Raw genomic sequence first — 25,375 nt, 5'->3', positions numbered from 1 at the left:
GTTGAGATCTGAGTACTCTGAAGACTGATTCACATCATTCTCACACTCAACCCATTCAGTAGCCCCTCATCTTATTGATGGGAGATCATTCTGGAAGAGTCCCACTTCCCTTCAGGTCAGGAATGTTTCATAGATTGAAATCAATTAAAAAAAAACGTTCTCAGAAATTTGCTCACATGCAGTGACCTCTCCCTCAAACACTGGGATTGGACTCCTTGAACGAATAGTTGTTCCAACTATATGTTTACTTAGCTTCACTTGGAGCCTATCTGCAGATGTCTGCACAGAGCAACATCTGGGCCCTGCTGTGGAAAGTAACACCCATCTAAAGGGGGGTTCTCAAAGTCTTAGTGCCAATTTAAGGAGCCAACTTATGACTGAAAACAGCACACGAAAAATGTAAACCATAAATCTTTTAGTAAGCAAGCATTTTTTGTTTGGTTTTGGTTTACAGGTTGTTAATCACTAGCCAGATGGAAATTTTTAACATTTATTACTTACTCATTGTTTGGAAGGTTTAGACTTGAGATTGTGAAGTGAGTAAGTGAGCTCCACCATTAAATTCGCTCTACCATATACAGATACATATACATATAGATCTTTGAGGAGTGACTCAGAGTGTCTGCATATATTTAAAGCAAACAAGCTGTGGTGACAGAAGTTTATGCATTTAATTTAAATACAATTTAGCTGATTTGAAAATGTTTATACATTTTACAGTTTATTTCTGACCATTTCATGAACACAAACGTCTTTTTTGCTTTCATAAATAAAACCTAACTGAAAAATGTGATTAAAAATTATGGGTATCAGTCTGTCTAGTTCGGAAGCAGAAACCACTGTGAGACCATTTCTGCTGCTTTGGTGTAACAAAAGTAACATCGGAAGCACTGGAGAGGGAACAGGGAACCGTTTTGCAGGTGCCTTCCACGGACCATTCCTCTCTCCTTTTCCCTGCTGACTAATTTTTCTATTCTATATTTGTGCTTTTTTGCTAGTGCTCTTGTCACAGCTGGTAGAATGAGCTGGTATCTGCACCCCATTCATGCTGACTCAAAGTATGAAGGAGACACCGTGAGATGGGCCAGCACATATGGAAAGCTGAATACAAAAAAAAGTACAAAAAAAAAATATTGCAAAGTTCATGAAGATAACTTGATCTACAGTAATTTGCATCAAACATCAGCTTTAATAAAGCTGAAGCTTGATAAACCACAAAGGCAGCGAGGCACAGTCCGATGAGTCTTACATCATGTGAGGACGAGTGAGGCCAAGTAAATCCACACTGACATGACGTTATTTGGGTAGGGGTGCACATACACAGCCAGGGCAAACTCCACATTTGATGCCTGAACACTGTGAATGCCAGTGCTGTACACTGCCTCTATAATGGGCCGGATCTCAGAGAACGCCAGATTGAGGGGGAATCCCGAAATCTTCAAAGGAAAAGAGAAAAAAGAAAAGAGAAAACCAAACAAAACTATTAGTGATATGAATTTTTCAAAGTAAGCTCACGCACTTTCGGCCAACTTCTTCAGCACAGACTTAAGATCCATGACACAACACAGTGACTCAGAGTAGCTTCTTGCGGAGGCACACCCTTTTTCAGACTTACTCTGTAGTCTCCCAGCAGGCTCTGCAGCTCATGGCGGTGTCCCTCAGCCACATCTTGTCCTCGGATTAGCTCCAGCTTGGGCAGGAACTGTTTCAGGGTGGTGGTGCAGTAGCGGTTCCAGCGGGTTGGCTGCCGAGGTCGCCATTCCATTATCTTCTCCTTCAGGATCCTCTCGATTCTATTCAGAGCGACATGGTGCATGTGCTGCGTTTAGCCCGTGGTTCTTTTGAGAAGCGGCAATTTCTGCTGTTTTACTTGCCTGTCCTGAAGCTCTGCTGCAGCTGCTCTGTCTGTGCGACGATACACCAGCTCCTCTGGCTAAAGACAACGACAAATATTTGAGAAACAAACAAAGAAGTAAAAATAGGTTTATACAAAAATACTGAACACTTACTTGTACGCTAGACAGTCCAGGGTGGGAGAAAGTTCGGGAGAAAAACGGTTTCCACAAATGAGCTTTTGTGATGTCAAAACTGACCCTCATTGGTGATGTATATTGTTGAATGTTGAACCAAACCTTAAAATTGAAAAAAGAAAAAAAAAAAACCCCAAAACAAACATGAATATAAAACTATGCAAATTTGTAAAAATGATGAAGAGTAAATAAATGTATAAATCTTTACTCACATTGTCAGCATTGACCAAGCAGCCAACTGCCTGTAGTGGGCAGAAGGTGTCGTACTGCCCGTAGAACTGACCGCTGCTGGGATTCCAGATAAGGTAGCGGTTCTGCTCAAAGGTCAGGACATAAGCCGTGGGTCCCTGAGGAGGGAAGATTTTAGAACTCTTAGTGCTGCTGTAGGAACAAGTCTGAAAAATGAAGCAGCAAAAATAGCTGTTCTTGCAGTGGTGGCTGAAGACTGGTTGCAAAAGTCAGTCCCCATAGACTCCAATATTAAACTATGGAACTTTACAGCAAAGATAAGCATATTCACAGCCAACAAAAAACTGTTTTGATCGCTATGAATTTTTTTAATAAAACACATTTGCTTAGAGACTGTGGGTCAAAGTGGGTGAGGCCACTTTGAGACAAGTAAGTGTAGCCGCTAGCTGTCTGCTTGTCTTTAGCCAAAAAAAACTAACATGGCAATGACGAAAACTAACACTGAAGCAAGGATGTTTTTAAAGAATAGCAGTCTATGAATACAGCTTGCTAATGGTAATTACCACCAACATTTTTTTACAGTCTATGTGCAAGTTTTTAAAGCTGTGCTCTACTTAAAAATGTTACTGTGACACGCATGAAATGTCTTCAGGTTTAAGAAATAAATGTCACCCACCTCTGGTATGGCTGTGCCAATTATAAGCCAGGCTTTCTTGCCCATAGACAGGAAGTAGTTGCACAACAGTACAGCGTGTTCCTCTTCATCACCCGCTAGAAGGGTTAGGAATTGCTAAAAACAACAACGACAAAAAAGGAGCTACCAAAAGGTACTACAATATGAGCACTGCCCTTCTGTATACAATGCTGGCATCTTGAAGAAAGTTCACTTACGTCACAGGTGCTCCATAGATCGCAGGTTGCAGAAAATGAAACTTGGTCAGGCAGAGAAGGGATGAGTGACACAAATCGAGCAACGAGGGGCTGTGCAGGGATAAATATCAGTGCATCAGTAAATTATATCTAATTACAGAAGATGTTTTCTACATTAAGTAATATCACACTGACCGTGGCTTCCAATGGGTTACTGGGGAATTCATCCAGTAGCTCCTTTGGGGGACTGAGTGGTCGAATGTAACGTGTGATGAAGACCGTCTTCCCACTGAGGTCTATGACTGTGGTAATGCAGGGTCGGTCTGGGTATCTCTGAGCTGCGTCCCTCTCAAATCTCTCTGAAGCTTGCAGTAAGCGCTCATCCTCTTGGGTGTCAAACTGCAAGAGAAGGTCAAATGAACAATGAATAAGGGCACAGAGCGCTAGTAAAAAAGCAGTAACTTCAAATGTTGTGTCATGAATGGGTGATTAAAGGAGGATAAATACTCTAATGGAGCAGTTACCTTCATTTCCTTTATCTAGTACATGCAGCAAAAGCAAATAAGCGATACAAGAAGATGACAGAAATAAGAGGAAATTAATTCATAACAAATTGTTTCAAAAATAAGAAACATGCATGTAAGTGTATTAAATTTATAGGATCTATTTAAATACTTAAGCAGATCTACTTTGCTTTTTTCATTTTCTTACATTACATTAAAAATGGCTCAAGTTTCAAACAATGAGTAAGTAATGAGAAGTAATTTTTACTTCCTTACTTAAGGGTTTTGGTTTGTCATATGGCTATAAATCATTCATTATTACTTTATGTATCACTTATGTATCACCTGACAACGCTATGGCCTATTCTGAGCAAAGAATAAATCTTAAGAGGTCAGCCTTTATTAAAGGCATTCCTTAAGCCCAAAACTCTTCCTTCGGATTTAGTTTTTTCTTTTTACTCCTTTGGGCTCTGTATGTCAAAGGGAAGAGATATTGTTAACATGGTTATCTCATGGACATGTATTTGAGCATAGAAGCCCCACCAATCAGATGGAAGATGGCTGAAAAGGTGAGCAGGTAAAATGACTTGTTTCAGACTGCAGATGAACTGCACCAAGGCCAAATAAAGTAAAAATTATTGTGACCAGAAAATCATGCAAAGTTACTCCAGTAATCAAATCAAAAAAATGGAGCTAGAAATGAGCATAATAGGTCTCCTTTATGTAGAAAAGCTTTTCTAAAGATAGACTCAATGCAAAATCAGATTACCAAAGCATGATGCTGAATGACAAGAGGTTTCTTGAGGTTGCCGTTTAAACTTACCTTCTCCCTAACAGACTCTCCAGGTACCAGCTGTGGATCGACAGTGATGAACAGCGTGATAAATGTTCCCTCACTCAGACTTCTCAAGATATCAAAACCACTATTAGTGAAGTGGCTCTTCTCCTTGCTGTAACCCAGCAGCACAGCTGGCGTATTCACTTTAAATGTCCCATCAATCTAAGAGAAATGTCAGTGAGAAGTCCAGTCAGTCACAGCCATTTAGTGTGTGTACATCATGTCTGCTTAAACTGTAGACGCACCTTGGACTGAGAGTAAATTGTGCTGAAAGGAATCTTGACTGAGCCCAGCCAGTGCTTCTCTATGTGGGTTTGAATTGATTTCCCTCTGTTTTTGTCATTCTGAGGAGCACAAATACAAATGATTCAAGCAGCAAGTACTGGTATGACACAATGAGGGTGAGGATGCAGAATTTTGTCAAATTTCTTTTTATATTCACTATTAAAGAGCATAAAAACCCACAGAAATAGTCCCAAAGGTCTTTAGGATATATCAATAAAGGCCAAAGTCAAGTTGGAAATTATATTAATATCTGATAATACAAAAATTAATTGTACTATATCACTGAAAATGACATATGTGTTGCTGTGTACATAGATAGAAATTCACATTTAACAGAAATTAAACATAAACCATCTTTCACAGTATAACCTTTTATTTCACTTATCTGACTTTAAAAGCAGGGACAGGCTCACTGTTAGCTGTTATTACGTTAAACAGTGGATGACCTTAGTTTTTTTTATAAAATGAAAACAAAACAGAGATTGTCATTTTTGTCATTGACAGTGCTCTGGGCCCCTTATCTTCTTATTGTAAGACAGATGTTAAAACCCTTGGTGTGTACCTTGATGGTTCTTTTAACCGTGTAGGCAGGTGAGTGCAGTAGTCCAATCTAGCTTTTTCCATCTGAGACAGCCAGCCAAAGTAAAGCCATATGTTCCAGCTAATGTCTTTGAATGTGTTATTCATCTGTTCATTACTTGCAGACTGGACTACAGCAATTCTCTGTACTTGTCTGTACCAGTCTTCTATTTATAGTCTCCAATTGGTCCAAAATGGATCTGCTCATCTGCTGACTGGTATAAAACGGAAGAGGCATAGAACCCCAGTGTTGGCCTCTCTACCCTGGCTTCCTGTTCCTTACAGAATCCAATTTACATTTTTACTCCTTGTTTTTAAATCTCTAAATGGCTGAGTCCCCTCTTGTCTATCCGAGCTCCTATTTTTTTATGCTCAGGAAAGAACCATGAGGTCCAAACTTACAGTCTAAACTGAAATCTCGTGTTGAGAGAGCCTTTTCTGTGGCAGGTCCCAGACTCTGGAATAGTCTGCCTCTAAATATTAGATCTGCACAAATGCTGGAACATTTGAAATCTTTACTGAAGAAACATTTTTATGGACTGGCTTTTAGCACACATTTAGCACCCAAACATTTTTTTGTTTTTACAGCCTTAGTTGTTGTTTTTTTAATTTGTTTTTATTGTCTTATCCCTTCTCTTTTATATTTTATTGCTTCACTGTTGTGCATTTTACTTATTTTTGTTGCATTTTAGTTTGTAAAGCGCAGTTTGCAATGTGCTACATCAATAAACTTGACCTTGACCATTTAATTTACAGATATTCTATCTTAATTTAAAGATCGGAAGGGCCTCACCTTGTAAGTCTAAATAAGTAAGAACGAAGATCTTAAACTGATATCTAAACCTGACAGGAAGACAATGGAGTGATGTCAGAAGTGAGACAAAGTGAACAGTGTTTACTCACCATCACAGTCTCATGTACAACTTCATCAAATATGTTGATGAAAACTTCATCTTTGACTGACTGCAGGCTAGCAGTGCTGTAGTCACCATTTGGAGCGCTGTAGAGAGGAACATTAGGTAAGTAACACCACTCAGCAGGCATTGTGAAACGTCTCTGGGCAGTTATTTTGAAAAACGATGGGGAAAATGCATGTTTAGAATCACCAGTCAAATCTGATGAAAAATGCTCAAAAAGTCTCTCTTATAATGGTATCTGGTCAAAAACACCAAGCTTTCACTTTGTGATACACTGCATTAGCCAGCTCAGTTTCATCCTGATTAAAGGAGCCCCGTGCAGGGCAGGTACAAAGGCATGAGGAGATCCTAAACAACAACTATTTTTGTGCATGCCTGAGTTTTTGAATAAAGTGGATGAATAACAGAAAACAAAAAGAAAATCTTTAAACTGTTAATTAAAAGTCACTCAGTGCTAGCCCCCATTTACAATTATAATGAACCTTTAAAAAAAATAAAATAAAAAACAATAAAAGAGATAATTAATACTAAAAGAAGCAGAGTAAAAAGGAATCCAATAAAACATAACAACATACACTTACGATCAGTTATACGACATACAGCATCAAGTAAAACAGGTGCTGAGGCTAAATGCCTTGTAACTATAAACGTAAACTGACACTTTAGGGTGTATTGTAAAGAGTTATAGTTGGCCAGAGCATAGAAACTAAATGTCTTCCAAACTCAGTATAGACTTGAGGGATTTGCAGCAACTGGCACTTAATGGACTCAGTTTGAGTCCCAGAGCACTAGCAGAGAAGTGAAGTAAAATGGCAGTTTCCCAGTGAGAGCCACAGAAGTAAACAGCAACATAGCACTTCTGTGAGACCACCCACATCGTACTATAAAAGCTGGTAGTAATAAACCTGAGGATATAAAGTTGTAGGATGGAGAGAAAAGTGGCTTATATAAAGTTTTTCCTTCAAAACACATGGGAACTTTATTTATTTTCCTATTCCTGTACAAGAAAATTATTACTTTGTTATAGTTTATCAACAAGATTGTCCAACATTTTGAAATTCATATTTACAGTTTAATATGCATCAAAAATGCTAAGGTATTTATATTTTGAAATCCTCTTTATACTGGGACACTAAATAGTGGAAATCTACAAATCTGACAGTCCAATCAGAGAGATCACTCAACGCAAAGCCACAGAAGCCAAAGAAAAGAGAAAAAAAGCCCCAAAAACATTCACCTAAAAGGCAGCTGCAGCTCCTCGTTCCAGCATGGGTTTGGTCCAGCAGCTGTGGCTGTTTGAAGTACTGTGCGTTGGAAGGAAACCTCCACAAATGGCCTCACCTGTATCTAAATTAGTCACACAAAAACTCCACATACTTGACACTGATTATAGAGACTCTGTATTGTTATCAGATTATGCTCTGCTGCCTGTATAAAGCAAAATAAGATTAGAATGTGCTGTACCTGGTCGAGAAGCCCAATGCTGCCCTGAAGGGCACTATGAGATGACTGTCCTGGTTTACTACAAAAGAAACCCATTAAAACACAGTTCAGTGTCCAGTAAGATTTATAAACGCATATGCTTGTTTCTAAATTTGAATGGCTGAACTCACTTGCTCTGAAGCCTGCGGACTGGGATATCATAAGCCCGGATGATGTTAACAAGCAATTTGATGTCTCCGTCAGACAGATTCTGGGCCGTCACCTTCTTTCTTTCTTTCCTCTGAGGTTTCAGTGGTCGTTTTGGTTCAGCCAGCTTGAAAAGGTTTATTCCTAAAATCCTGATAAATGCAACAAACATGTAATGATTTCGTCAAAAGGGTACAAAACTATTAGTTTAAAATTAAATCTTACTGTAATGTAGATAATAATTTGTGGCAACATGACAAAGATTTTTTGCTCTAATTCTGGGTCGGGGGTTACCACCAACAGTACTCAGTCCATCCAGGTATTTGCAGTTTTACATGTCAATATCATTACGCATTCTTCCTGTTAAAATGGAGTTTTTCTTTCCCACTGTCGCCAAAGCGTTTGCTCATAGGGGTACATATGATTGCTAGGCTTTTCTCTGTATTATTGTAGGGCCTTTACCTTGCAATATAAAGCGCCTTGATGCAGCTGTTGTTCTGATTTGGTGCTATATAAATGAACTGAATTGAAAATTTAAAGTAACCTTTAATAGCATTAATAAGAACCGCTGGAAACATACTGTGCTGCTTATCCTGTATCTAAAGTCTATCGCAATAACTGGGTATTGAAAAATAATTGTGATATTTAAAAATAAACAGTTATTGTATTGATAATGAATGGAATAATTGTTAATATCAGTAATTCTTCTCTTTGCAAGCTTTTGTATAATTATAGTTGTTATCAGTTGTTTAACTGATCTGCCCTTTTTTTCCACCCAAAATTGTACAGATATTGTAATAAATATCACAATTTATTCTTTGATAAATTCTTTGATTTGGATATTGTGACAGTCCTGGTATAAATGTGCTGGAATATAATCTGGTATCTTACAGAACAGCTATGATTCAGGATGTAGCACAGGTAGAGTCCCAGTTGGAAGGACTGTGGTTTAATCTCTGACTCGTCCACTTTGTTTGTCAACTTATCCTTGTCCCTTTTTTGGGGGCCTTTTTCAGCTTTATTGACAGATACAGTGAAGAAATGACAGGAAAGTGGAGGGAGAGAGAGCGAGAAGGGAAGTAATGTGGCCACCGGCTGCTCAACGCACTGAGCTAAACTGGCGCCCGTATCCTTGTCCTTTATACTGAATCTTTCTATCATTGCATTTATTTGTGCGTATCCTTTATTTTTCATCCGTTTGAGTGTGAGCATGTACATCATAAATTTAGACAACAGAAGCGCTTGCATTTGTTAGGCTTGTAGTACAGCGTTTGAGTGCTCTGTAAAGGTAGAAAAGTGCTCTAAAAGTACCATTTCATTTACTAAATCAGTTGGATAATGTTGTAGATTAAACTACTGATTAAAAACTCCAAAAGTTGAATCTGTTCATCTGGACGTAGCGTTTTGTGGGAGAAACGTTTCGTCACTCATCCAAGTGACATCTTCAGTCTCAGCTGACTGCAGGTTTCCCCAAACCTTATAAACAGTACATTTGCATAATGACTGAAACCAGCCCACTGAAGGAACAATGGGCTGTGAGGTCAGTTCCTTAATCATAATTATGCAAATTCCCATGACCATTGATCAACAATCACTGACCAAAACCCACTGATCAAAGAACACTGATCAATGGCCATGAGTACCATTTACAATGTTACTCATGTTACTCAATGTTTTACTGATTAAAAACATTGATATAATTTCACTGCATTTCGCTCTCAGATTGCAGGCTTGCTTGTGGTTCCTAGGGTATTTAAATGTAGGCACAGCCATCAGCTATCAGGCCCCTCTCTGGATCCGCCTTCCAGTTTAGATTTGGGAAACAAACACTTGCTCTACTTTTCAGATTCTTTCTATTTTGATAAAGCTTATAGTTACGGCTAGATCAGGTAAGCCTGAACCCTCTCTTAGTTGTGCTGCAATTGGCTTAGGTTTCTAGGGACTTTCCATGATGCACTGAGCATCTATTTTTCATTCTTCATGTGGTTATACACTACTATTGTATTTAATCATAGTACTTCAAGTTGCCCTCTGCTGTCTTTTCTTTTCCCTCACCCCCAAAAGGTTGCTCCTCTCTTAGAGTGGTTCTCGCAGAGGTCTGTTTCTAGTAAAAGGGAGTCTTTCCTTCCCACTGTTACTAAGTGCTTGCTCATAGGAGGTTATCTGATTGTTGGGGTTTATTTTTATATTGTAGGGTCTTTACCCTAATGTAAGATTCCTTGAAATGACTTTAAATAAATCTGAAAAAATTAACTAGACTGACTTAAAATGCCAACAATCAGATGATCCAGTAGAAGTAAGCACTGGGCAACAGTAGGAAGGAAAAACTCCTTTTTACTAAGAACAGACCTCTGGCAGAACCATGCTAAGGGAGGGGCAGCCATTTACTGCAGCCTGATGGGGGATTGACAAGACCAAGAAGAAACAAAGGAGTAGAGCATAGAAAGATGTGTATCAGCATAATATACTGCTGCAAGAGAATGCTGAAAGGTTAGCAACTTCTAATATTTTACCATTTTATTGGTGTTAATCTCTATGAAATTTTACAGCTTTTAAAAGCTTTTAAAATCTTTAGCTTCATATTGTGACTAAATTCTTTTTGATTATTCTACAAAACCCTGGGAGGACTGAACACTGGAAACAGTCTGTTATATTCATTCATGCACTGGTATTCAGGGTTTAAACTAAAAGGAGAAACAGAGACACACAAAAGATTAAAAAAAACAAAGCAAAACTAAGAACATACCCTGGACCTGCACCACTGTAAAACAAACAAACAAACAAACAAACCAAAAAAAAACAAAGAAGAAGAAAAGCAGAAAAATAGAACAGAAAAAAAACAAGAAATGAAAAAAAGTGCACATCATCCAACAGCATGACTGACAATGATGTACATTATTAAATATAAATCTGCTTAAAAATAATCAAAGACTGAAATTGATTTCAAATGTTCTGTTATCGTGTCCACATGTTGTGAATCCGGCTCTAGCACAACAACTTCCAGAGGAGAGAACAAATTAGACAGGCGAATGCAGTGTTGAGTTAAGGATCAAATACACCAACCCAGCAGCTGCCAAAACACACAGTTACATCAGCGTGTAATTTTATGCTGGCCCTGCGACTCTTTCTGATGGCTGTTGAGCTAACGTCAAATTTCCTAGCCTTAGCTTTATATATGGAACTGGAATTTCAAGACTCTCTGTAACCTTAAAAAGTATTCATATCAGTTACTTTTTTGAAAGTACTAATAATACTGTACTGTACATGACTCTGGTACAAGAAAGTATTGCACTGAAAATGTTAATTAAATACTAAACATAAATGTACTTAATACAGGAAAGTGACTTCTGTGTCAGTTGCGCACAACATCATTAGATTATTATTTTTTATGTGGACAGATGGGCAGATGGATAGGTAGACAGACAGGATAGTAAGCATATTAATTCATGATTTTCATGATGAATTAATATTGTGATTATTTTCTCTGTAATGATCAATTTATTGTCTTGATTCTAAAACTGTGTGTGGTTATAGCTGCTTTATGATTTTTGCAGTTGCCAATTTTCTATCTTTTTTTTTTTCTAATGTGAACATGTAACTGTATTATAAAAAAACAAAACAATAACAATGATGTTATATGTTATTTGGGCAAAACAAAAAGGGTAGAAAAGTAGAGTTGAAAGACAAGATGCAAGTACAGTACAAATACTTTAAATCTGTACTTAAGGAGAGTACCTGAGTGAATCTACACTGCACCACAGGTGAATAAAGAAAGAAATAGCCATACTTGAAAACATAACATACACAGCAGAAACAATAAAGCTCATATATTCTGAGTCAGGCTATTCAGCTTTACCTAATAATGCCTCAGTGCATATTTACCCAATGGTTGGTATCTCTTCTTCTATCACCAAATCAGACAGGAGGTAGTGATGCTTGGCAAGAAGAAACCTGTTGATGACTGATTCTCGGATCTGTGGAAAAAATGCCAGGATTACACAACACTTAAGTCTCTTGTGTGCTAAATACTTGCACATGATTTTTTTTTTTTTTTTTAAAAGCTCACCTTCTGAAGGTATTTGGCCACTAAAGCTCTGTGTGAATCCAAATGCTCTTTGGTATCAATTACCTCTCCCTCTTTCAATCTTTTTTCATACTCCTGAAATAATTTTAACCAAAGTTTAAAAAAAAAGACTATTATCCTTTTATAGAGCTTGTTCAGCTTCATTATACCACATTCATGATATTCTGCAATACACTTTTGAAAAGCTGACCTGGAAAACCGTATCAGTGACCTCCCTCTCTAAAGCAGGAATGAATTTGTAATTCCGAAACTCTGCAACTTCCTGGTTCCTTAGCTTGAGCAGACGAAACCTTCCAGACTTTTCCAACTCTTCATCAGTCACAAAATTAAACTCCTCCTGGAGATGTTCGAGGCGGAAGTACTCTGGAGCCGTTACTTCTCCACTACTGGCCACCTGTAAAAAAAAAAAACACATACCGTTAGAAGGGAAAATGTTTCATTTGATGAGTTCATGTCCTCAAAAACAGCAGTCTTCTCATACTCACTTTTAGCAGCTGCATGATGGAGGCATTTTTCGGATCGTTTGGATCCAGACGCGACTGCCTGGCCCACTCACCAATTTTTTTCATGTCATATAGTCCAGATGCCCCAATATAGCTAACAGCATCAAGATGGCCCATGCCACTAAGAAACACAGACAGATAAGTATTGACAATAACATAAAAACAACAACAACAAAGTCTTTGGGCAATTTTGTAATTTTTCATGTTGCACAGAAGATGAAGTAAAACATCTAGAGATCAATCTAAAAGCCAACACACTGTTGGACTGACACTGACAACTTCATATACCAAACACATCCTCCCGATCTGGCATTGCTGCCTGCCATTTCATCTCCTTCATGCCAGCATCTGCAGGTGCAAGGTCATATTTCCACATTGTGGCCCAATCTTATATGCAACATATTTACAAGGAGTGATGAGCTTGATGCCTAGACACTAATCTCAACCTCCAGTCATATGAAAACTCTCTTTTTCATATGTCTGCATATTTTGCTGCAGTAATAAACCAATTCCAACCATTAGGCAAAAAATCAGCATCACAATAGCACTTCATCCTCACCCAAGGACACGCCATAGTCTTATAGCAGGGAGATGGCCATTGCACAGTCTATCACGTGCTTCAGTTTTCTGGTTTGCTTTTCAGTGTACGAAGTTGTTGCCAATGCTGAAAAGCTAGCTTTCAGCATCCGGCTTTTCCTCCTTTCAATCAGTTTTCACCATCTGAAGGGACAATAATCTCCTCAGCCTCCTGTAATAGCCTTTTTTTGAAAGCCTAAAAGCAAAGAATAGGTGCCGCTAACGCGTTGAAGCCATGCAGCCCCACGCACGGGGCGATCCGTGCTAACTTGCTAACGTTAACGCGGTTATGGCGTTAACGTCATTTTAATGAGATTAACACTGACAACACTATATAATCTCAATGCCTCTAATTTTATTAGGAAAATCAAGAAAGATACTACCTGTGAATGCCACCAGGTTGTTGAGAAATAGGAGGTGCAAGGGGTACATCATCGTCCCCGATACCCCAAGAAACACAGCATGAGACCTTCCCAGAAGTCAAAGGAGTTTGCTTGTTGCTGCCATCAGCTTCAAAGGAAATGGGCACATCTGAGACAGTGTACAGAGTGAAAGAGAGAGAAAAGTTGATATGTTAGTATAACTAAAAGTCCATCCATCCATCTTCTTCCGCTTTATCCGGGGCCGGGTCGCGGGGGCAGCAGCCTAAGCAGAGAAGCCCAGACCTCCCTCTCCCCAGCCACCTCCTCCAGCTTATCCGGGGGAACACCAAGGCATTCCCAGGCCAGCCAAGAGATATAATCTCTCCAGTGTGTCCTGGGTCTGCCCCGGGGCCTCCTCCCGGTGGGACATGCCCGGAACACCTCACCCAGGAGGCGCCCAGGAGGCATCCTTGTCAGATCCCCGAACCACCTCAGCTGGCTCCTTTCGATGTGGAGGAGCAGCAGCTCTACTCTGAGCCCCTCCCGGATGGCTGAACTTCTCACCCTATCTCTAAGGGAGAGGCCAGCCACCCTTCGGGGAAGCTCATTTCCGCAGCTTGCATCTGCGATTTCGTTCTTTCCGTCACTACCCACAGCTTGTGGCCATAGGTGAGGGTAGGAACGTAGATTGACCGGTAAATTGAGAGCTTTGCTTTTACACTCGGCTGCGAACCGTTCCAGTGCGAGCTGGAGGCCATCACCCGATGAAGCCAACAGAACCACACCATCCGCAAAAAGCAGAGATGAGATTCTGAGGCCACCAAAGTGAAAGCCCTCCGCCACTTGGCTGCGCCTAGAAAATCCTGTCCATAAAAATTATGAACAGAATCGGTGACAAAGGGCAGCCCTGGCGGAGCCCATCACCCACCGGGAACGAGTCCGACTTATTGCCGGCAATGCGAACCAAGCTCTTGCAATGGTTGTATAGGGATCGAATGGCCCGTAGCAATGGGCCAGACACCCCATACTCCCGCAGCACCTCCCACAAGACACCCCAAGGGACACGGTCGAATGCCTTCTCCAAGTCCACAAAACACATATAAACTGGTTGGACAAACTCCCATGCGCCCTCAAATATCCTTGAGAGGATAAAGAGCTGGTCCAGTGTTCCGCGACCAGGACGAAAACCGCATCGTTCCTCCTGTATCTGAGGTTCGACTAGCGGACGAACTCTGTTTTCCAGCACCCTGGCATAGACTTTCCCAGGGAGGCTGAGGAGTGTGATCCCCCTGTAGTTGGAACACACCCTCCGGTCCCCCTTCTTAAAGATGGGGACCACCACCCCGGTCTGCCAGTCCAGGGGTACTGCCCCTGATCTCCACGCAACATTGTAGAGGCGTGTCAACCAGGACAGCCCTACAACGTCCAGAGCCTTCAGGAACTCGGGGCGGACCTCATCCACACCAGGGGCTCTGCCACCAAGGAGTTGTTTAACTGCCTCAGTGACCTCGCCCCCGGAAATTGGCGGGTCATCCCCCTCATCCCCAGACTCTGCTTCCTCCTCGGAAGACGTGTCAGTGGGATTAAGGAGGTCCTCGAAGTATTTCTTCCACCGCCCGACAATTTTCTCAGTCGAAGTCAGCAGCGCTGCGCCAGCACTATACACAGTGCAGGTAGAGCACTGCTTTCCCCTCCTGAGACGCCTGACGGTTTGCCAGAATCTCTTCGAGGCAGTCCAAAAGTCTTTTTCCATGGCCTCTCCGAACTCCTCCCACACCCGAGTTTTTGCTTCAGCCACTGCCTGTGCCGCATTCCGCTTGGCCTGTCGGTACCTGTCAGCTGCCTCCGAAGTCCCACAGGCTAACCAAGCCCGATAGGACTCCTTCTTCAGCCTGGTGGCTCCCTTCACCTCTGGTGTCCACCATTTGGTTCGGGGATTACCACCACGACAGGCACCAACCACCTTGCGGCCGCAGCTCAAAGCAGCAGCTTCAGCAATGGAGATGCTGAACATGGTCCATTCGGACTCAATGTCCCCAGTCTCCCTCGGAATGCTGTTGAAGCTCTGCCGGAGGTGTGCGTTGAAGATCTCGCGGACTGGGGCCTCTGCTAGGTGTTCCCAGCACACCCTCACTACGCGTTTAGGTGCACCAGGTCTGTCCAATGTCCTCCCCCAACACCTGATCCAACTCACCACCAGGTGGTGATCAGTTGACAGCTCAGCCCCTCTCTTTACCCGAGTGTCCAGAACATATGGTCACAGGTCTGGTGATAAGATTACAAAATCGATCATCGACCTGCGGCCTAGAGCGTCCTGGTGCCACGTGCACTTATGGACTCTCTTATGTTCGAACAAGGTGTTCGTTATGGTCAAACTGTGATTTGCACAGAAGTCCAATAAAAAAAACACCACTCGGGTTCAGATCAGGGAGGCCGTTCCTCCCAATCACGCCCCTCCAGGTCTCGCTGTCATTACCCACGTGAGCATTGAAGTCTCCCAGTAGGACAACAGAGTCTCCAGGTGGAGCACCTTCCAGCACCCCACCCAGGGACTCTAAGAAGGCTGGGTACTCTGAACTGCCACTCGGCGGATAAGTGCAGATGACAGTCAGGACCCGTTCCCCGACCCTAAGGCGCAGGGAACAAACCCTCTCATCCACCGGGAAGAACCCCAACGTACCGGCAGCAAGCCGAGGGGATATTAGAATACCCACCCCAGCCCGCCGCCTCTCACCAGGGGCAACTCCAGACTGAGACAGAGTCCAGCCCCTCTCCAGGAGACTGGTTCCAGAGCCCAAGCCATGCATAGAGGTGAGCCCGACTATATCTAGCCGGTACCTCTCAACCTCACGCACTAACTCAGGCTCCTTCCCCACCAGAGAGGTGACATTCCATGTCCCAATTGCCAGTCTTGGTAGCCGGGGATCAGTCCGCCAGGGCCTCCGCTCCTGGCTGCCGTCCGGCAGCAGACCCATAACATTCTCTAATATTCTTGAAAATGTGTTCTTATGTTATATTTCATATCTGAAGTAGTGTCCATTGGAAAAAGAAAATGTACCACTTCCAACTCCCTCGTGGTCAAACATCACTCTCTGGTTGCTACTAAACTCAAATTCCTCAAGAGGAATGCTGCCTGTCACAACGGAGGGTTCTGGCACTGGAAGAAACACCTGAGCCAGGAGAGAGCATGATGATCCAATCTCCTCAAACACCTGCCCACACACAGTAAACACAAACATTAATTGTGAGAATAGATCACAGCAGTCATTTATCAAGTAAATGTGTGGATACATAAAGTGGCAGCATGTTCAGCACTCTTTACTATACCTGCAAACTAATGCTTTGGGGACAGTTGACTATCTTGAGATTGAATATCTGTCCAAAGTGCACCCTGAAGTCGGCGTTCAGGGAGCGACTGTCTGTTCGTGAAACTTCTTTGTCATTGTAAAGGATCTTGATGAAAAGAGAGCGCCTGGCAACATCTTCTCTTCGAGCTGTTTCGGCCCTAAACACGAAGAAAACAAATGTGATGAAAACATTCACAAAACCACAGTGAAAGTGCAGTTCATCATCGTAACTGCCATTTGCAGTAAAACACCTGCAAATAGGTGTGATATTTCCACCTGTGATAAATATTCTGGTATTAAGTTTTTTAATTTTAATAAAAAAAACAAACAACCCTCACTTTAAAATATTTACTCTTTGCTGATAGGTTCATACTTGTTTTGAAGAAACCTAGACCCTCTTTGTGTTTCTGCTGTGTCTACCTGGGGCACAGTTCACTGGCAGTTATGTTTGCAGATGCAGACAGCTCAGGAATCAGGATGGCCTCTCCTGGCTTCCTACGTATCCTGAGGGCTTTCTCCCTCACCCACTGCTCTATGGAGCCAAGGTCTGGTCTCTCTGGGGGCTCCGGCTTTGGGGGGGGTTCGTCAGTAGGTCCTTCTGATTCACTCACATCCTGTTCTTCATCTTCTCCTTCAGTGTCATCCTGTGCCTGACCTTTCTTCTTCTTTTTTTGCTTTTTCTTTTTGGCTTTCTGAAAACAGTGAACATGAGGAGGTGTGTGTGGGGGTATATTTTTACATTATGATTCGATATACAAAGTCAGGTGGACTGCCTTTAAACCACATTTAATTATTTTTTTTTTTTATGCATGCATGATCCTTATTAAAAGATTTTTATTGAAATGTGTAGTATGCAGGGGAAAGAAACTGAGATGAAGAATGCAGGTAAAAATGTAGGCACCTGTTTCTTTCTGCAGAGTTTCCATTCTTCCAGCCGTTTCTTGTACTCAGCTAATTTATTCTGGTATTCTTCCTCAGTCTCGGCCTCTAATTCTACAACCTCTGCCAAGATTTCATCTTCATAGTTCTGCTCATCTGACACCCGATCCACATTCTCCCTGAAGAGGCAATAGACAGCACAACAGATTAATGACACTGGGACAAGAATCTGGAGAACTCTCTACAGAGCAAATCTTACTCTATCCAGCTGATATCGATTAGGGATGAGTGATAGAATACCAGATTTTAAATCAGGGAGAATTTAGGGTGTTGGAAGTCTCACATTTTGGCTCACAGGGATTGGGACTTTGAAAACTCTGACCATTATTAACGTTAGCAATTGACCATAGGAACAATAAATAAACAAATATAATAAATAAAAAAATTAGGACAAATAAAACAGACCCCATTTAGTATTTTTATGGAGATACATAAGACATCCCCATAAAGAATATATACATTACTTTTACTGACTCACTGACAATTTCAGTGAGTCAGTAAAAGGGCAGCATGGTGGCTAGCACTGTTGCCGCACAGCAAGAAGGTCCTGAGTTCAATTCCACCATCTGTGTGGTCTTTCTGTGTGGAGTTTGCATGTTCTCCCCGTGTTTGCGTGGGTTCCCTCCGGGTACTCCGGCTTCCTCCAACAGTCCAAAGACATGCAGTTTGTGGGGATAGGTTAATTGATTAATCCAAATTGCCCATAGGTGTGAATGTGGGAGTGAATGTGAGCACGAATGGTTGTCTGTCTCTGTGTGTTAGCCCTTCGACAGACTGGCAACCTGTCCAGGGTGTACCCCGCCTCTCGCCCTATGACAGCTGGGATAGGCTCCAGCACCCCCCGCGACCCTGAAAAGGAGAAGCGGAAGCGAATGGATGGATGAAATTTCTGTCACTTTTAGCTGTTACCTTCTGAGGTAGAGCTTGTAGGGTGTATTGGTAAACTTCTGGAACTCTCTCAGGGCTTTAATCTCCTTCCACACTTTAACTATATTTTTCAGAAGAGTCCTGTCTTTCTCCTGCTCACTGTCTCGGAGATGTCGAGTGTTCCTGTAATATTTGGAAAAACACTACTGCTCAAAGAGTCAATGTTACAGTACATGTTTTTAGGCTAAAAAGGACTTCCATAGGAGGCTAAGGGATGAACTCACCTAACCTCCAGATTATACTCAGAAATCCTCTGCTGCAAGGCCTGAGTGGGGTTAAGCCCACTATGGCTCTCCAGCATATTCCGCAGTGCATTCCTTAGTCCATTCAACTAAAGCAGAAAATAAGACACTAAACACACTGAACACTGCTTATAAACTCTGGAGTCCCTTTCATAGCTCACTTTACCTTGTCAGTGAGGTGACCTGTGAGATTATTGTGTTGCCTGGTTAGGTACTGATCATACAGCTGAGCTAGGCGGGCGCCCAGGATGTGTTCGCGGCTGAAAAGTGGGTGATGGGAGAAGATCAACCCGGAGACATCAACATCAAGCTGGTAGTCTCCCTCAGGATCTGCTGCACCAGCAATGTACAGATTTGCATACTTGGACTTCACCGCCTGGGAGATAGAATAACACAATCCATCATGCACCATCCTGGAAAATGAAAACCACTATGAATTATACTTGGCACTTGTGCCTTGCCTGTGTGTTTCCAAGTATGTGCCAGTTTAAAGGAAGCATGAAATAGCTGGCAGGATTGAAAGCACCATCAGGGGAGTGCTGTAATGCAAAGTCATGCATAAAAAAATGAGCTATAAACACCCAACTTAACTACCCTGAACACTGTGTTTTCTGGATGAACACGTATGACAGCTGTGCCCGTCTCCAGAATTTAATAAATAAATACGAACAAGAGAAGATAACTACTTGTTTTCCCTAGAGACAAAGACTGTGCCTAAACTCAAAACCCTTTGTATTTTTTCAGGGTTTACATATTTCTTTAACTGGACAGTCACACCACACATACCAGTAAAATGCTAACAGGGCTGGAATCAACTGCTTCTAATAAAGATGCGGATGTAGTCTACTCACTCAGAGGAAATATAACACTGATCCATCCGTTTTAAATTATCCAGGAATTTGTTTACACAAGTTTACCCATTTATTTCACCTTTTATCTATTTTCCACAAGGCTTCATCACTTTGTTGGGCAGGTAAGCCATGGAAACTGTAAGCACGGTTAGGTGAGGGCAGCTGGGAACATTTTTACTGGTGATTTTTTTCCCCCTATTATTCATCTTCTCACTGTTGTTTTAAAAAAAATGTTAATTTTTAATATTATTTAATACAAGTAAATAATAATTAATAAGTTAAAATGATATTATTGTAATGAGGCTGCTTCAACTCAAGTTAAGCTATCACCAGTGTCTCCTCTTCTCTGTGTAACACATGCAGCCATGAACTACACTTCACTTGACAGAAGTGTATGTGACAGCACAAATTTCAGATGCACCTCTTTAACCGGTCAGCTATCTAATAAAAAGTATGTGTGCTGTTAGATTGCATTGAATCATGTTCGCCATTCCCTGGCAACTGTCACTACCCTATCACTACTCTATCCATTCCCTATAACTAGATAGGGAATGCAGTACAAAAAACAAACACGTCTGAAGAGGACCGTTTCTTGCTGGGAAGAAGGACAACCCTGAAAAATAGTCCAATAAAGATTTTTAGTGTTTTTATTGAAACTATTATTTACTGAACTGTTTTCACTGCTTGTCAAACAAAGCAGCTAACTTAAGAATTTAAAGGGATCTTCAAAACTGTCATTTTATTATTCACAAAATTATCAAAGTACATGATAGATTCATAAATAATAAAATATCAGTTAAGGTACAGCCATGCTCTTCTTTCTTGTTTAAAAATCATAAGTAAGGGGTAAAGGTAAAGCCTCGAAAAGCTAGGGTTTAATTTTAATGCTTGCTCTTCTTCAAATGTAATTTCATAGCTTGCATTACTTTTAATGTCTACAAATGGAGTTTGGAGTTTTGATGTTGCTGTAAATTTTGAGAAGATATCATATCACAGATGTGTTGGCCTCCATCACTGATCTGTCCTCCAATAACAAATGCATACCTCCTCCCTGTTTCTTTGTACCAAATGCCAAACTGCCCTTTTGCTTTTTTCTAAAACGCAAAGAGGTTAGAAAAGAAGAGAGGGCATTGCAACGCCTTCAGTGTAGGAATGCAAACAGTGCTTTAGATGATGAAAATGAACAAAATGATTGATGTGTGTGTGTCTGACCTTCCTATACACAGTCTGTAGCGCAGGGTCTAGGGCCTCCTCCATGTGGAAAAGGGGGGGTCTTGTGGATGATTCCTTGATGGGGTCAGGCAGAGCGATGATCCTGCCATCATCTCCAAACCACTTCTTCCCCTTAGCAAATAAATACAACACACACAGTAAGGATATAAATACACAGATAATAAAACAAAGTAATGAAAAGTCTCTTATGGTAGTTTTATTTTATTGGCGAGAGGTAGAATGTCAACCAAAAACCCAGAAGGTCTTCACTCTAATCAAAATACAAGAGAAAGTGATGTGTCTCCTTAAACTATATTCCAAAAACATGAACAACACAGACTGTTACATGCTATACACAAACTTTAATACAAGAGCAGTACATTTAGGTCAGACCAGTGGGTCAATATCTTCCCTGAGATGCGTGAAAACCTGGTGACCAACTACAAGAAACATCTTACTGTTGTTCTTGCTAACCAGGGTTTCTACTAAGTCATGTTTTGCGTGGGGATCAAAAACTTCTTTCACTCAATGACATAAAAAAAAAAAGTTTTTTAAATTGAAAATACCATAAAAATTACTCAGGAAATTTTGGCTTTTTAGCTGATGTTACCTCCTCCATTTTCAAAATCCGATTCTCCAGAATATTCTCATTTGTCAGGGATACGGGAGGCCTTTCCCCTACATAGAGACCCTCATCCTCCAGGTATCGAGGTTTCATGTTTTCAGGCAGTTTGATGGAGGTTGGAACTATGAAAATTAAGCATAATAAGAATTTTTCCCATATGAGGCAGGCGCAGATGTGAATTAAAATATTTAAGACATGATATTATATACCTGTTCGAAAGCTGGGTGTAAACAGGAGTTCGCTTTGTCGCTGAAGAAGTTTTTGGTACCCGACATACTCAGCTTTCCTTATTTCCAAGAAGTCCTGGGGTGACTGGTCAATGACAAATAAATCTTCTTGGGTTTGTACAAGAGGAGCTTCTTCACTCTGAGAGAAGGATGAAGATTATGAGGCAGTTAGTCCATCTTATGCAAATGCAAAAAGGTAAGAAATAATTTTGACAAAAAAAATATTGGTTGGCCTGTTACCTGGGTTTCATTTTCTTCTTGAATATTTTCATCAACATCTTCATGATCTTCATCTTCATCTGTTGTTTTCCTCTGTTTTTGTCTTCTCCTGCTGCTCGTCTCAGTCACATCTGGTGGATCGGGGTCAAAGTTTAACGTGAAGAAATTGAATGCTTCTTCAGCTGTCGGTAGGCCTTTTCCTACCTGTATTTGCAAAGAATAAAATGAATACATTAAATTTCATTATACAACTGCTTTTTGTATACAGGATTTCAATCTCAATCCATGCCTTACTTGTCTTGCTGCGTCTCTGAACCTGACCCTGGTGCTGAGGGGTGGAGGGGAGTCCCGTCTTCCAGCTCTGTCTGCATCAGCCTGTGAAACACCACGAATTAACTTCCACCACTGGAAACCAATACATGAGCCCGGTTAAGGTGAGATAGAGGCTCACCTCTCTGTCAAACCTTGTTACGGTGTCTCTGTCTCTGAGGCTATGAAGACGACTGGGAAACTCGAGAGAGGCCTCCTTATCCTGAAGGCTCTCACCTTTAGACTGAAATACAAGCCACAGATTATAGATCAACAATTTCACTCAGATTGTGTGCTGTGTGTGAGAAAAATAAACTGCATTTACCCTGGCTGCTTTTAGTTTCTCTTCCAAGCGTCGTTTCACAAAGTCATCTAAATGGTGAGTGTGCTGAGTTCTTGAGGTGAGACCTAGAGCACAAAGCACTGTGAAACATTTTGTTTAAGGCTCACTTAAACAACATCAACCACCTTCTGTCAAATTTTGATATTAAATGCTGCTTAGATTTGGTTACCTGATGTCTGATTCAGAGTTTCCAGATTTAAATCATACATAATTTTCAGTTCTTTACCCAGGTAAAAGAGTTTTGCTTTTTAAGAATCCTAGGCCATGTGACACAGTCTCCAAGCCTTTTATCATAGAAAGTTTCACTACCATCACATCATATGCCTTCTCTAGATCCACAAGCAGCACCTTCTGAGCTTCTCTATACATATCCATCAATATTTTCAAAGTAAACATTGAATCTGCAGTGCTCTTTCTCAATATAAAGCTATACTGATGCTCACCCACCTTCCTTCTTAACAAAGCTTCAACATTTCTTTCCCAAGCCTTCATGGTATGGCTTATCAACTTTACCCTTTGTACCTACTACAGTTCTGTACATCACCCTTGTTCTTGAAAACTGGTAACAGTACACCTCTTCTCCATTTATCCCTAAAATTGTGTTAAAAAGTCTGGCTAAAAAGACAACTGCTCTTTCTCCAAGACATCGCCATATCTCCACAGGTATGTGACCTGGGCCAACTACCTTTCATTCTCTTTATACCTGCCCTCACTTCCTTCTATTATTAACTAAGCATTTGTATGATACGATTGCATATCATCAGCTTTTCTCTCACTGAGAGTTTGTACTGTTAGTTGTTTGAGGTCTCTCTACCCTCCCTTTTTTCCCCTCCTCTTTCGCTGCACCTCCCAAGTGACAGATGGTGGCTTCTTCCAAAGGTTTCTTCCTATTAAAAAGGTGTTCTTCTCTACCAACGTCACTGACTTCTCACTCACAGTTAAAAATGTTTGGGCTCTCTCAAACATTGTAGTGTCTTTACCTTGCAAAATAAAGTACCTTGAAGTGGTTGTTGCTGTGAATCGATGCTATATAAATAAAAGTGAACTGAACTGATTTCTCTATTAGCACGTTTTAATTGCCTTTAGACTATGCAAAGCTCAGCTGCAAAGTTTTTAACCAAAACTAAATCAGGGGATCACATCACACCAATTTAGGCTTTTTACAATGACTCAAAGTATGTTTTACACTGATTTTCCCTTCTAATCCCTTCCCCTAAATTTTTCTGTTCTCTATATGACACTTAAAAAAAAAAAAAAAAAGATTTTATGACTTGTATGTTTATTTTTTGTATTAAATAAAAACATACAAGTTTTTTACATTTGTATGAAACGTCTACTACATATAAAGATGATCATTATTATGGTCTTATAGCCTGGGAAAAAAACCAAACAGTTGAGTACTGTTTTGTGTTGTTATCAGATCACTCATTACTTGTATGATGAGGGAGTAGAGGTACATTTGATTAAGACATAAACACAGACCTTTCTGAGAACCAGTGCGAGATTTCGATAAAACCACTGAATTGTCCGCTTTCTCAGACGGTCCCTCATCTGCACTGTACTGCTGGATGGAAGTGACATCCTTGACATCACCAGCATCATTGGACTCCTGGAGGGAAGACTGTTCAAGCAGCTAATAAAAGCCAGAAGCAATCAAAACTGTTAGAATTTTTAACTGTGCCATTAGTGGAATCACAGAAATGAGGTGGATAACAAAAGATTTACCCTTTTCTTTTTCTTCTGTCTCTCAGCTCTTAAATGGCGTTTCAAAGCCTCTCTTTCATCTTCTTCACCGTCTTCAGGCGCCTGGCATACACAAAGATACACTTTATATGGATAGCAGAAAACTGAAAACTTGCATCCAGCTGGTATTTAGCGCACTAAAGCCGGAAGAAAGGCTAAAGAAGGTAAGAAGAAGTTGGTGTTCAGCAGCCAGCAGGAATGAGCAGCTAAAACCTAGTTAAGGGCACCAACCTTCATTGAAGTTTGTGGGTCGTCTTCACACAGTTTGATAGAAGGAACCAGAGCCTATCGAGTACAGTTAGATTTACTAAAGCGTTACAAGCTCCCTTATCTGTGCTCCTGTGTGCATTTCTGATGTTGAGTGTGTTCAAAATGAGCCTGGCTCCTCCGGGTCATGTTGTGTCTTGTCAGGAAAGAATGACGCTCGCTCGTTTAATGCTGGCGGAACTTGACAAGGTAGCTGTCAGTTCACAGTAAAAATGATCAAATAAAAATATAACCAAGTTTTCCAAGGCTATGACTTTACCTGGACGTCGTCCTCATTTTTCTTCTTAACTAGAGTTTCTTGGAAAGCCCGTCGTTTCTTTTGCAGTTTTTCTTGTATATCACTGCAACAGAAACAGAAATTAAATGTTTTAAAACAGAAACACTTAGCTTAGCTTAGCATCTCACAGGCGTATTATTTATGGTTCAGAGCAAAGAGAGAACAGTTACCTTGGGGAAGCCAGATTTGCGATGTTTTTTCTCAACAAGAGTAAACTGTTTGAAATAAAAACCGCTACTTTACTGCAGTTATATATCCATAAGCACCTTTCCCGCAATTATTAGATATTTAACATTAAGCAAACAAATTCCTTTATCGCTGCCTAGTAACGGTATAAACTACTTCTCCACCTACCTTGGAAGACGACCGATGCAACCTAAACTTATAAGCAGTTTTGGATTTCATTCGTCTAGTTGACTGTCAATCAAACAGCTTAGTGACGCGTGAACTCGCGTAGTACGGGGTCCGAGAAGGTACAGATG

The 25,375-nt window shown here is 40.9% G+C and overlaps 1 protein-coding gene across 1 annotated transcript; it reads right to left on the bottom strand.

Moving 5' to 3' along the window:
• Nucleotides 1-476: 476 nt before the first annotated feature.
• Nucleotides 477-25,170, bottom strand: cc2d2a (coiled-coil and C2 domain containing 2A; the record flags this gene model as incomplete). The annotated part of the gene is made up of 38 exons (XM_025903285.1): nucleotides 477-1,436; nucleotides 1,616-1,793; nucleotides 1,875-1,933; nucleotides 2,010-2,132; nucleotides 2,243-2,377; nucleotides 2,896-3,009; nucleotides 3,111-3,200; nucleotides 3,285-3,488; nucleotides 3,614-3,628; nucleotides 4,416-4,592; nucleotides 4,676-4,774; nucleotides 6,198-6,294; nucleotides 7,449-7,558; nucleotides 7,676-7,733; nucleotides 7,825-7,992; nucleotides 11,723-11,814; nucleotides 11,907-11,999; nucleotides 12,115-12,318; nucleotides 12,410-12,548; nucleotides 13,387-13,534; nucleotides 16,424-16,577; nucleotides 16,693-16,870; nucleotides 17,133-17,404; nucleotides 17,614-17,770; nucleotides 18,561-18,701; nucleotides 18,803-18,909; nucleotides 18,987-19,196; nucleotides 20,884-21,015; nucleotides 21,494-21,630; nucleotides 21,718-21,874; nucleotides 21,976-22,158; nucleotides 22,249-22,329; nucleotides 22,406-22,507; nucleotides 22,589-22,671; nucleotides 24,089-24,239; nucleotides 24,332-24,412; nucleotides 24,876-24,957; nucleotides 25,064-25,170. Coding segments are annotated over 38 exons (5,004 nt in total), but the record flags the coding sequence as incomplete, so codon positions are not given.
• Between the last annotated feature and the right edge of the window lie 205 nt (nucleotides 25,171-25,375).

Source organism: Oreochromis niloticus, linkage group LG23 (assembly GCF_001858045.2).
Source record: "Oreochromis niloticus isolate F11D_XX linkage group LG23, O_niloticus_UMD_NMBU, whole genome shotgun sequence".
NCBI lineage: Eukaryota > Metazoa > Chordata > Actinopteri > Cichliformes > Cichlidae > Oreochromis > Oreochromis niloticus.
The sequence above is the reverse complement of the archived record's forward strand: the minus strand, read 5'-3'. Positions and strand labels throughout refer to the sequence as shown.